The sequence below is a fragment of the Rhamphochromis longiceps genome, linkage group LG20 (assembly GCF_057381845.1).
Source record: "Rhamphochromis longiceps isolate RC_006_pf linkage group LG20, R_longiceps_female_GT1.1, whole genome shotgun sequence".
Classification (NCBI taxonomy): Eukaryota; Metazoa; Chordata; class Actinopteri; order Cichliformes; family Cichlidae; genus Rhamphochromis; species Rhamphochromis longiceps.
In genome coordinates, this window is record NC_140576.1 from 5,487,689 (window position 1) to 5,500,207 (window position 12,519).

General features: G+C 41.8%; 1 protein-coding gene across 1 annotated transcript in view; it reads right to left on the reverse strand.

The window, feature by feature from the left end:
* The window catches only part of pex14 (peroxisomal biogenesis factor 14), a 45,318-nt gene that overhangs the window by 7,253 nt on the left and 25,546 nt on the right, over positions 1-12,519 (reverse strand). The window contains exons 5-7 of the mRNA XM_085393302.1: positions 9,677-9,762; positions 7,808-7,910; positions 3,995-4,092 (exon numbers count right to left, since the gene is read on the reverse strand). Of these exons, the coding sequence (XP_085249428.1) occupies positions 3,995-4,092; positions 7,808-7,910; positions 9,677-9,762 (287 nt within the window). The remainder of the gene's footprint in view (positions 1-3,994; positions 4,093-7,807; positions 7,911-9,676; positions 9,763-12,519) is intronic.

Genomic DNA, 12,519 nt, shown 5'->3' on the forward strand with positions numbered 1-12,519 from the left:
TTTTTTTTGGGGGGGGGGGCTCTTATCGCTCCTAAACCTTGCTGATAAGGAGTCATGTTTTAGAGGTGGTGCATTGGAGGCCTGCTGAAGACACTCTTATTACAGCCGTCACCTCATTAGAACCATCTTAATCCCTCGCCTCCCCAAGGCACCCGTATAATAAGGCTGAATTCTGCTTCTCTCTCATTTTATGATGGGAAAAAAATTAATTGCTGTGTAGGCTGAGCTAAAAGATTTCCAAGGCGCAGAATCAACTGAAGAAAAAGGGCCGATTACTCCGAATAAGTGAATTGTAATGATTTCTATATACTTATGTCACATAACATTAGAAAAGAAGGCTTTAGAGCAGACTTGTTAACCACCAGCTACATACATAATATGCATTATCTACAGAGCAGCGCCATATAATATCTCACATCAAGGCTTGTCACACAACACTAACTCTGACATATGTCTTATTAAGTCTGAAGAAACCTAATTAAATGTTGGGCCAGGGCTGGATTTCAGCTCTGAGATACATTATGTCAGTATATATATATATATACACACACACACATTGTGTAAGAATCGTGTGTTAAGTGCACTGGGTGTTTGGATGGAGGCTGAGTGGTGGGGGTATCAGTGACTGCAGAGAATTGAAGTACGCCTCGCTTTAAAAGCCCCACCTGAAGTGCTGACACATGTCCAATAGACCGCACGACTGTGTCAGTTGTGATGTTTTAACAAACTGCTGATCAAAATATTTAACCGCTGCAATTTCTCAGCAGCTTTGATTACAAAAGCATCTTTTAAGAGACACTTCCAGCTCTTTCCAGCCATTACAGTGCAGAATCCGACCTGTGCGCTATTATACACCACGGCAGCCGTGGGTTTTTTTGCCTATGTTATTCATTTTTAAATGTACTTTGATATATGTTGCTTTTGTTGAAATGCTTTTCTTATGCAAATGCATGCGTCCTTGTGTTTTGTTTTGAACTGTATACACTTATATACCATATTTACATATATATTTTGAGATTCGGATACTGACTCCTCTGTCACTATAAAGAGATGCATCCAAAATTAGATTTTGGTTCCTAGTATGGGGACATGGATTGGATACCTCTAGGTAAATAATTCATATTTTTAATTTTTTTTCAGTTCACTTCATCAACACAAATACATGATTTGCTAAACTACTACCATAGCCTTGTATTCAGAGCTCCATTTCTAGAGTTTTGCTTTGTATGCTAAAACAAATCTTCAGAGCTATGCCTGTGCATCCCCTCCCCCCTCATGTTTGACTTTTACTGCACTTCCTGGTGTACAGGTGCAGGGCTCTGTGTGGCCTAAGGACTGGAGAACATAATTCTCCACTTGGCTCTTTAAATCGCAAAGAGCATTATGCATAAAAACAAACAACCAAAAAACAAATAAACCCAGCAACCAAAACCCAAATAACGCAAAGTCAATCTAGCAGGGAGGTGCCACCTATTAAATTATCAACCGCCTCTGTGCTGGATGGATGCGGTTTCTTTTACTGTGTAAATACTGCTCAAAGTAAAGATTTCCTCTAACTGGTTTAAAAGCCGTGTAACTAATGTGTCTCGGGTGGATGCGTGCGTGTGATGGGGTCTGCTGGTTAACTAAGTGCTTCAGGAAAAAGAGGGGGAAAAAAGAAAAATATATATTACAAGCAAAGAAAAAAAAAAGACCAAATCTAGCAGCACCCAAGGATGGCAGCGCATCTGGCTAAATGAAGATAAATGCCTGTGGACCATTAGCAACAAGATAAGATCTTTAACAAGCCTTGTTTAAGAGTGTCTGAAGGCAAATTAATTCACAGTTATTCCGCCGGCAGACAGTGTGTTTTCTTGTAACACATGTATATTTATGATGGAATTAGCTTCAAAAGGAACTCCCCAGAGGAGTGTTTTTGAGTGGAAACACTGGTACAGTGCAATTGATTTCACTCTATTTATGCACTTTCCTACTGGCAGTTCGTCTTACGCAAGCCAAAGAGACGGTTTCTAATCTTCTATGTAGTATCCACTAATAAAGAGAGCCATCAGTGAGTTGAGACAGCAGGGCAAACACAGTTAACAGGCAGATTTGTAATGATAATAGAGCAGAAATAGACTTGGCTGTTTAACATCAGGGATGAATCATCCTGAGGCAAATCTATGCTTAACAGCAGAAGTAGAATAGAACAGCATGTCTTTACAGGATCATTTTAACGGAGAGAAAAGTGAAAAAGAGGGAAAATGTCCCAGGCTTTCAAGCCTGGAAATGTGCAGAATCAGCCTATGTTGTGTGTGTGTGTGCGAGAGTATTTAAACTCACTTCCATAATGAGGTCCCCAGTTTAGGGACAGTAGACGCGCTCCGCAATTGAGCGGTTTCAGACTACGAGAAATGTTTACTTAGCAGCTGAGGAAACAGAAGTCTCCATGTGTTTTGGGTTAAAGGCACATTTCCGCGTTGAGAGGTATAATTGCTAAGCGTGGCGCGCTTTGAGCAGTGTGGTGAAGCAAACCCTGAAAGCCACAAACGGTGAATGATAAGTAGCTCCCCAGCTCCAACATGTGTTTCTCATCAAAAATGCCGGACCTGAAAACAATTTTCCAATTTCCCCCCGCGGCCTGAGACAACAGAGGGGCCTCGTGCCGACTCGCAGGGAAAATTTAAGATCAACACTATAACTATAAAGCAGAGTTTATGATTTGTTTAATGGGTGTTTTGATGGGAAATATACTTTTTATACACTACTGCTGTCCAACAAGGCACTCATAGCAAATGAAGGGGACACTTTTTAATCCAATCTGTGATTTAGAGATAAATAAAATAAATAACACTGCTTTGTGCCGGAAGAAACTCATTGTTTAAACGGGGCCTCCTGTACGCTATCTTAGATAGTTCTGTTTCAGCTCAGCGTGGGATCAAATCAGATCACAGGTCCCATCATACATGCTGATTTAGTCCATCAATGTGTTCGTTCTACGCTACACAGAGACAATGTGCAGCTCAGATCCTGAAAGAACAAAAAAGAGCTCTGAGTCTTCAGTTTTTGATGAACCCCGTCCAGGGAAGTTATCCATATTTTTCCTCCTTGTTTGTGCCGAAGCAGATGTGTCCACATATGTTTTCCTGCCATATCCAGATGCTTCAGTTACACACCCATGTGCTTAACAAGCTGTGGACATAAAACATTGTCTAAGATTGTCTCTTCCAAGGCAATTTTTAGAGCCCAGAGATCATAAAGCAATTTATGAGCGCCGTTATAAAAAGCAAGCAACATTTCATCCCTGCACATAAGTTTTAGAACAATCACTCAGTCCGATTCTCCTAAACACTTACAATTCTGAGGAAATTATGGACAGCGACTATAAAAATCAAGGCAAAGAGGAACGATATGGTTAAAGATTATGGTCCCATGATGAGCTGCACCTTATTTTTTTGTAGCTTGTGTTCTGATGATATACAGTATAATAAGGCTGTCTGTCTTGGGTAGTTATGACTCAAAGATTTTAGTACACAGAGGCCTCGAGAAAACCTCCTCCCTCTCCTCATCAATCTGGAGATTTTGAGCTGCAACCTCACGTTTACCGAGCTCTTCTGCAATTCCAAAGTTACTGCCCGTCTAGCTTTCCTCAAAAACATCAATCACAAAATAACGGACCTTTAAAAAGGTGTCCAAACTGCAGCGTGGCCTCGCTTACTGTCAGCACCGCAAAGTTGTTTCATTACACCGATGTTAGTCCACAATAAACATGTAATGAATAAAAACTTTCATGCTTTAATGAATGGACAGATTAAGATTTAACTTAGTTTAATTCTAAACTGGCCACAGCTTTATGTAGTACGTGTTCTAAAAGCTGACCAGTAAAACCGGCAAAAGAGGAACACGACGCTATCAGGTACAACGCCAGATTTCTACCTCAGTATTGGTGGTCTTCTAACAAATTGCTGGGGCTGTCAAGTGAAGGATACAGAGTTCCTGATAAACTGCTACCCACCTGTGAAGCAGCTAGTTCCTGGGAGAGGTCCTGGATTTTCTGCTGCTGCTGGACCAGCACCTCCTGGATAGAGAGCAGGGTCTGCTGCAGCTGGCTGACTGTGAAGAACAAGCAGAGTAAGAGATGACAAAGTGATTCAAGTTAGTCTTTTAAAAAAGAAAGAAAGAAAAAAAAAGACGCGCAGCTTTATGTTTTATGATGAAGTTATTTAATTGATACAAAACAACTGTTTTCTTTCCACAATGACAGAACCGATGAGACTCGAGTCACTGATCAAAGCGGCCCTCTGAGAATTGTAATCAAAGCTAATACCGGGTAACTTTAGTCGCAGCTTTTTGGTCCGAGGCGTCGGGGGTAGATAGTGGGAAGGAGGGGGCACATAGGATGGAGGTATTAATCTCTAGTGTCTGAACTTAAATCAAATAACAGTCTCTAACCTTCCATTATCCACCCAGACACTGCCTTCTAATGCATCTTTAAATCCTCAAACGATCAACAAAGGAAAAAAACAAGGCTCTCATTTGGGAGGAGGCTGCCAGACAAAATGTCCCCCCTAATCCTAATAAATATTGTTCTTTTTCCATTGACTTTGAAGATTGAATTAGTTCAAGTGTTGGTGTTGGAGGAAGGTGTATGATTTCAAATAACACCAGGCACAGTTTGTTGCCCCTGCTTCCAGTCACGCGTGTATTACCAAACAATGCATTAAGTTTCCCCGAGCTGATTATATTACAGAAAACCAATAAACATTCATATAAATCATGGGCGTGTAAAGTGTTAAATCAAGCCTAATAGGATTAACATCAACAGATATTGTGGCGGTCCACTGCTGAGGTTGTCAGGCCAATGGTTAAAAGCCTGTGCTGCAGCCGGCTGGACGGGATGTAAAGAACCCCTGCTCTCACATTAACCCAGGCCAGGACAAAAGACAGAGCGCCTAGCTTTGGAGCTGGGCTTCTTTTGAAAAACCAGCACAGACAAAATATTTGATCTTTCAAAGACACTAATATCTTGCAGTGACACCTGTGTTTAAATGGGTGGAGTTGTATCAATATAGGTGGGGTGCTTAAACGTTTGATCTTTTCAAGCTTTCTACAGAATACGAGTTCGAGCAGGACTGCCGGTTGGGGCTGGAGACTTTTGTGCAAACAGTTTCAGTTTTTCAGTGAGTTTTGTAATCCAGAGTGCGACCAACCTTTCTAAAGACGGCAATAAAATTAAATGGTATGGCAACCCGTGCTTAAAAAGGTGTTACTATGACGGGGTGTGCACTTTAAACCGAGAGCTGCCCTATTAGTCTGCGATTCCACCTTACCACAAAACAGCTTATCCAGATGTGTGGGTCACTCTGCCAGCCTGTAATGCTGCGCCTCCCGAATTACCAACGCCACTGCATTTTCAGCCGTCCGCAGCTAAACTCTTTTTAATGTCTCTCCAGAAAGTTGACTCTTTTGTACGGCTTAGACTCGTATTCCCAGTTATCACAGATATGAAGCCAGGAATACTAATAAAGTCAATGACTTTGGCCAGGCATGAATCAGAAGGAGGCTGTAGCTGCGATGTGTGCGTGTGTGCATGCATTTGTGTTAGAGAGAATCAGAGGCAAGATGATGTGTGGTGCTTGCAGCTGCTGTGAGAGGGATGCACATTGTGCATTCAGTAAATTATTCAGTAAATACCTCAATATAATGTACACTACATATGTCCAGGCCTGTCTCTGTCTTTAATGGCCAGCTGGTCACCAATATGGCTCCCACCAACAAAGAGTGCCCAAACAGCCGCACAATTCCATTACAGCCTGGGCGCGCTGAAGTAGTTCCAAGATCCATTCAGTAATTGTCTGTGTGAAGTTGTAGGCAAATCATAATGGGAGTCAAGGCCCTTACTCTTGAGCTGAGGCTGGCGAGAGAGACTAATGTAGTCCCCATTCAAAAGGATACATCACCTCATTGCGCCTGGCACTAGAGAAACACATGAACTTTAACAAAAGGGGGTTCGAGCAATTGGCAGCGGCGAGGCAGTCGGTCGCTATTACTCAGTGCAGAGAGGAGCGAGAGGGAGAGGAAGACAAAGAGAAAGCAGGGGGAGAAAACTCTCAGTGTAATTGCAACCCCTCTCCCCAACTGTTAACTACAACAGTCATTAACTACAATAGCAGTGTGGCTACTGCAGTCATAGCAAATTAGTTCCCTCTATTGACTGAAGAAAAGACCTGTGTTTTTTTTCTCTCCCTTTAGAGTCTCACCTTCACACTGGGAGAGGGGAAAAAAAAAAACTTCTACTGAGAAATCCTGTCTTTGGTAGCAAACAAAACAGGGTTTGCAAGTTGGCAAATCTCCAATCAGTGATAAGTAGAGCAAGAATGGGCAGTGAAGTAGCCAGAGGAAATGTGTTTGCATAGTTGGGAGAAAATGACCATAAAAGAACATATATTTGTTAATCAGATTCAGGGCGGCACACCTTGCACGCGATCCTACACAATTGCAGCCCTCCACCTACCTTTGCCAGCCAGAAAACAATAGCATGGGTGTGACTGGATAAAATGATAACAGCCATATTTTCATCTGCACTACGTTGGTCCGTGACAGAAGCCATAAACTCAGATTCTCGATTTGTTTTCATTTGGAGATGACGGGAAAATCAAACAAAGGATGTCTGTATTTAAAATAATCAGATCGTATTTATAATCAAGTTCAGCCCCTCTTTGTCTCTCAGGCTAAAAAAAAAAAAATCTACATAAACACAGGTCTCTCACTATAGAGCCTGAAAAACAAGTGAGAGACGTAAACAATTTACTAATAGATTAATAATATAAGGTTTACACCTGTTTTACAAATGAAATATGAATTTTAAAAAATTCATTAAGGCCTACCAAATAACATTTGAGACAAAGCTTACCTAAACGGTGCGACTTTCTTTTAAGAAGTGGCATTAATGTTTCATTTAATACCCTATAACCTTGCATGTTTTAGAACTCCGGAACATTTGGTTTAATTTAAAGAATCTGAAAAGGCACCTTGGAAATAAAATGCCTTTTAATTATTATCATTAACACAAAACAAACAATACGGTGTGCCAGAGCCACCTGTCTGAAATGGGGATTGGTAGCTTTCCGGTGAAAAACACACTCTAGTTTAACACTACTGCTAACGAGACCAAAGTTTCTCAGAGTGCCTCTCTCATTTACGCCTCCCTGGATTTTTAATTATACTGACGAAGAGCACGGAAAGCATCTCTCTCCCCGCTTCTTTCTCTCCCTCCACGTCTGACAGCCAGGTTGAGATTCCTCACCTGTCCAACATGGGAGCCGCACCTGTCACCATGCACTTAATCACACCAGGCCCAGCGCTGAGCCCAGACGCCACACAGTGCCACTGCGACTCGTGCACATCATGCACACAAACACAAACAGACACATACACGCGCGCACAAAATTAAAATGAACTTTATGCCCACCTATGGGGAAGAGGGTGGATGATGATGATGGTGGCGATGGAGGTTTGGATGGGGGTGAGGTTGGTGCAGGGCGGAAGGGTGGGGGAGAGATGGATGGAAGGGGGGAGTGAGACGGGATGGGTGGGGTGGAAGAAAAGTTGTCATTTCCCAACTCCTCATTAATATTCCGAGGTTAAGAGCTTTTCAGCGAAACGTAATTAATTGAGCCCGAGCCTGACAGTAAACAAGCAATTTCAAATTAAAGCGAAATGACAGCGGCGTCATTTGTTAAAAACGCGCAGGGCCCCCGATTTTGGCGACAGATAAATGAGGGAAAATGTTAAGGAGGGAGAAAGTGATGAAGATATTAATCTTCACCTGTCTGTGTCAGCGTGCCACTCATTGCCGCAATGTTGCTTTCCATCCTCTGCAGATGCTCCTTGTCCTCTCGGCTTCCCATAATGAGGGGAAGGATGTATTTCTGCAATTAAAAGCATGGCACAATATTACACTTCTCTCTAGTGGATAGGGGGAGAAAGATGAGGAAAAGACAGGGCCACCTAGACGTGGCAGTCCAGGGTCAATGGCATTGTTTTATTGGACTTGTGCGTCACTGTCTAAAGTGCATGATTAGGTGAAAAGATTTCTAGAGCGGATGATAAAATAGGTGTGTACACACGTTCGTATTGAAACCATTAGTGGGTATGAAAATCAACAACTGTGATAACAGATTAGTCATTTTAAATATAGAGCAGAAAAGTCAAAAACCTGCTGCTTTTCTAAGCAAAAAGCTGCAAGCCCAAAAGCATATTTTCAACATTATAAAAAGAATGAAACTGTGAAAAGGACAGTAAAAGCAAGAGACCAGCCTACAGGGAAAAACATGGTGGTGAACACTGAAAATAGTCTTCCAAAACCAAAAACAATGTCACTCTGTTTATCATCTCTGCCACTAAATAAACAAAACTCTACCAAATGATATGTATATCTGACAGCCAAATGAGGATGTTTGCTGCCCAGTGAGAGGGTTACCCAGACGAGCAGTTTGTGAGCATCTCGCTCAGTCCTTTTCATGTATGTTTCATATAAAGCTAATGTCCGCACATACATTTAGGGAACCACTGAACTGCCTTAAAATTATCTGTATATCTGTGTTTGTTTATTTGCTCTTAAGGCTGAGTAACTGCCAGTTTCCAGCTCTCTGCCGGGTTTTCTCTCCAGCTCAGGTGGCAGGCAGCCACACCAGTGCAAGTAATAAACACTTTTTAGAGAAAAAGATTAAATGGGTGTCAACACGAGGTAATTAATAAGTGGGTTGCTGAGAGTGTGGTGTTTACAAGGTGCACCATAACATAAATAAAGTATGGGCACAAGCCTGGACATATGGTGCGACTGGCGCTACACTAGTGACATGACAGCAACCTGTGCCGTCCCACCAGGGAATCCCACCTCCCAGGTGACCGGTGGCTGGCCAACACTGCAGCATGTGGGAAACAGTGGACTGGTACAGTCTGTGAATGTGCATGTGCAGCTTTATGAAAAGCTCTGTAATGAAAAAGGAAATAATAGGACATAACAGCACTAAAGGAAAGCAAGTGCATCTGACATGGTCAGCAGGGCAATATGTACATACATGATACCTGCTCCCCTTCTCTCTCCTCCATACACAAAGGAGAATGGGCTGTCACCTAGTCCAAGAGCTACTGCTAAAGCTCCTGTCCTCCTTTAAAACAAGAGTAATGGCTTCCACATGCCACTCAGACTACTACTAACAACTACTATGGGATTAATGTCAGCAGGGACAAGGGGCCTCCTGAGCTCTTGTTCAAGGGCTGCTAAGCCTGATAAAAAATAAAATAAAATAAAAAGAACGGTGAATACTTTTAGACTGTAGAATGTCAAAAAAATAAATGAAAAAAGTAGTTGTGTGTGGTGTCAGCAGATGTTTTTAAAGCAAAAAAATATCTGTTTGAGGGGAGGAGAAAATGTGCTCAGATGACATCATGCTTTGACGTAAAGCAGGGTAGCTTTAATAACAAGACCAAAGTGCTGTTACATAGTGCAGAGGCGTCTTCTATTCTAGCACCGTAGTTCATCATAAACTAACGCTAACCAATTTTAATGTGATATAAGGGAGAGGCAGTGCAGACAGATGTCAGGATGTGGCATATTAACAGCACAACAATTGGTCACATTAAAACAAATAAATCAGTGATGAAACAGACAAAATGAGGTCGTGTAACTTGCCTTGTAAAGCTGATAAAAACAGAATGTGATACCCCCCATAATGATGGCAAGGGCACCATAGTCCCTCCACCTGCAGCCCGTTGGACCTGGACATAGAAGAAAGATTAAACATTAAGCTTTTGACATTAATATGCATATGCACTACTTTGCATGAGAGTGCTAGTTCAACTTATTTATATAGCCCCAAATCACAGCAACAGTGTCCTCAAGGTGCTTTATACTGTTGTAAGGTAAAGATCCTATAATAATAATAATAATAATAATAATAATAATAATAATAATAATACAGAGAAAACCCCAAACGACCCCCTATGAGCAAGCACTCTTGGTGACAGTGGGAAAGAAAAACTCCCTTTTAGCAGGAAGAAACCTCGGGCAAAGCCAGACTCAGGGAGTGGCAGCCACCCGCCGTGACTGGCTGGGAGTGAGGGGAGGAAGTCGGGATACAAGACAAGACTCTTTGTGTAACTCGAGCTGCACTAAAACTTGAAATGCAGCATTAAAAGTATTGCATAATTTCTTTTAAGAATGCTGACTGACCTTTGCACGATTAAACATTTAATATAACTCAACTAGCACTTCTTTCCATTAACAACCCCTGTGGTAAGTCTAGAGCACTTGCCTGTCATTGCAAATAACACATTGTCCTTGGCGTTGTTTTAGCGGGACAGCCACAGCAGCTCTGATTAGTGGTACTACAGCTTATTCTATAGCTCCTGATTACAGCTGAGACTGTAGTGCCACTGATTTTAAAAGGGTCATTGACCTTCCAGTATCCTTTTCTCAGAATCCCATTTTCCAGTTCTTTTCCATGTAGCGCCCTCATGAAGACACGCATATACAGGAGAAACAGCCCAGAAGTGCAAAACTAAGAAAGTCGTGGCATTCACAGGTCATTTTATGACCATGCTAACACAATTAGGTCAAATGAAAAACACTTTTTGTTCAGTAATCAAAGATTACGCAAGTTGTGTATTGGTAATCACAAGTGTGATCACTTTTGTTGCATTTCATTTTTGCTTAAAGCTTTGTATTTTGCAAAATATTTTGGTTTTGGTAAAACAGTTGACATTTAATTGATATTGAACAGGACTGTACTCACCTCTCTTGTGTGTATGACATAATAATGAACCCTGTTTAAGCAGAACATCTGAACCATAAGGGTTAAGCCTACAGAAATAAACATGCACTCTTTATTGTGCTTTTCTATTAAAGGCTACCATTGTCTTCCAATGGTAGCCTTTCAGGTGGGGGTGACAGGGGCAGATACAGTGTTTATATATAAACCTTCAAAACTAAACAGAAAGGTAAGAGAGAGTGTATTTGTGCTTTTAGAAGTCGCTGTCTTGCTGAATGACAGATAATGTGAAAGTGTGTCATTGTGCAAGCTGTCATCTGGGTAGGCCAACTGTCTGTCAAAGTGGAAATTCCCCTCTTAAGAGGAGAAGCATTCAACTGAAAATGTCACTAAACAACAAACAAGTCCTGAGGAAATATATGAGTTTTTCTTTATTTACTCTGGTGGGGCCAAAATGAATAGGAAATTATTAGAGGCTAGGCCACTGAAGCACACCATTGATATTCTATTACAGGTCTGATTTCACCTAATGGGTTATGTGGTACATGTTTACTGGCTTGAAGTAAGTAAACCAGATTGATTTTGTGCCTTAGCACTTGTGTGATTTTTACATGCAAATAAAATGAGAGACCCGCTGTCATACAGGACTACATGGTATATCTCCAAGGTGAATGCTACTTTATTCTCCATCTCAAGGGCACATTTCATTGCTTTTGCAGCACACTGCAATGATCCTGTAACCTTTCCTATCGAAAATTTTGAATCAATCTCCAACATCCATATGGTAACCACATAAATTTAGGTCTTCGTCAACATAGCTGAGATAGACTTGTCACCTATCCCAGAATACGGCGCATCTGAAAGGCCTGGAAGTCCTTGGGATAGGTGTTTGACCCTGAACAAGCCTCACTGCATCACCAGGGGTCTTCACTTTCTCTTTTCTCCTCTTTTAGGACCTTTCATTCTTTCCCCATCTCTCCTTTTTTCTATACCACTTCTACTTGTCCTTTTTTTTTTTATTTGGTCACTTAAGCTGTGGAACTGTGGTCTCCATCCCCCGTTTTTCCAATCTCCTCTCAAATTTATTGGGTTCAGTGGAGGCCTTCCTGTCCTTCTACCGTGTGGAAATAGAGATCAGAGTATCCATTACTTCGACAGAGATGGATGCGGGTCCCTGTGCACCGTCCCCATAAGAAGGACATCACAGGGAGGTAGCCCCCTCTTTTCGGCATGACCCCCCATACAAGACTCCACGCTCTCACCTCATTATGCAGTTCCCTTATAGCCGTTTTGATATAAAACCCTCCACTATGGACAGAGAGCTGCGAGTCTTCCTAACTACATGGCCATCCCATCAACATCACATTCATTACAAAACATGAGATGCTGGGGGAGTCAAGGACAGTGTGGTAATAAATGAGGGTGGAATACATCTGGAATCATTGTCATATGGGTTAAGCATTACGCGGACTTCATTCTGCATTGGTAAATCAGTGGACAGCACTCATAACCTCCTGAGGTAATAAAGATACAGGTTGTGGTGTGGGGTCTCGCCAGGAGGAACCCCTTGAAACAGAATGGCAAGAGACTTCATAAGCTTGTGCTCATATTTCCTGTGTCTAAATCCACAGTGCAGGAAATATATGTCGTATGCTACGTATAACTGTAATACTTGTAAAGAGCGAGGTATATGAGGAGCTACAGATAATTTAAACTAAACAGGGTTAACAAAAGCAAGAGGGAAGCTCTCTAACAACACATCTGC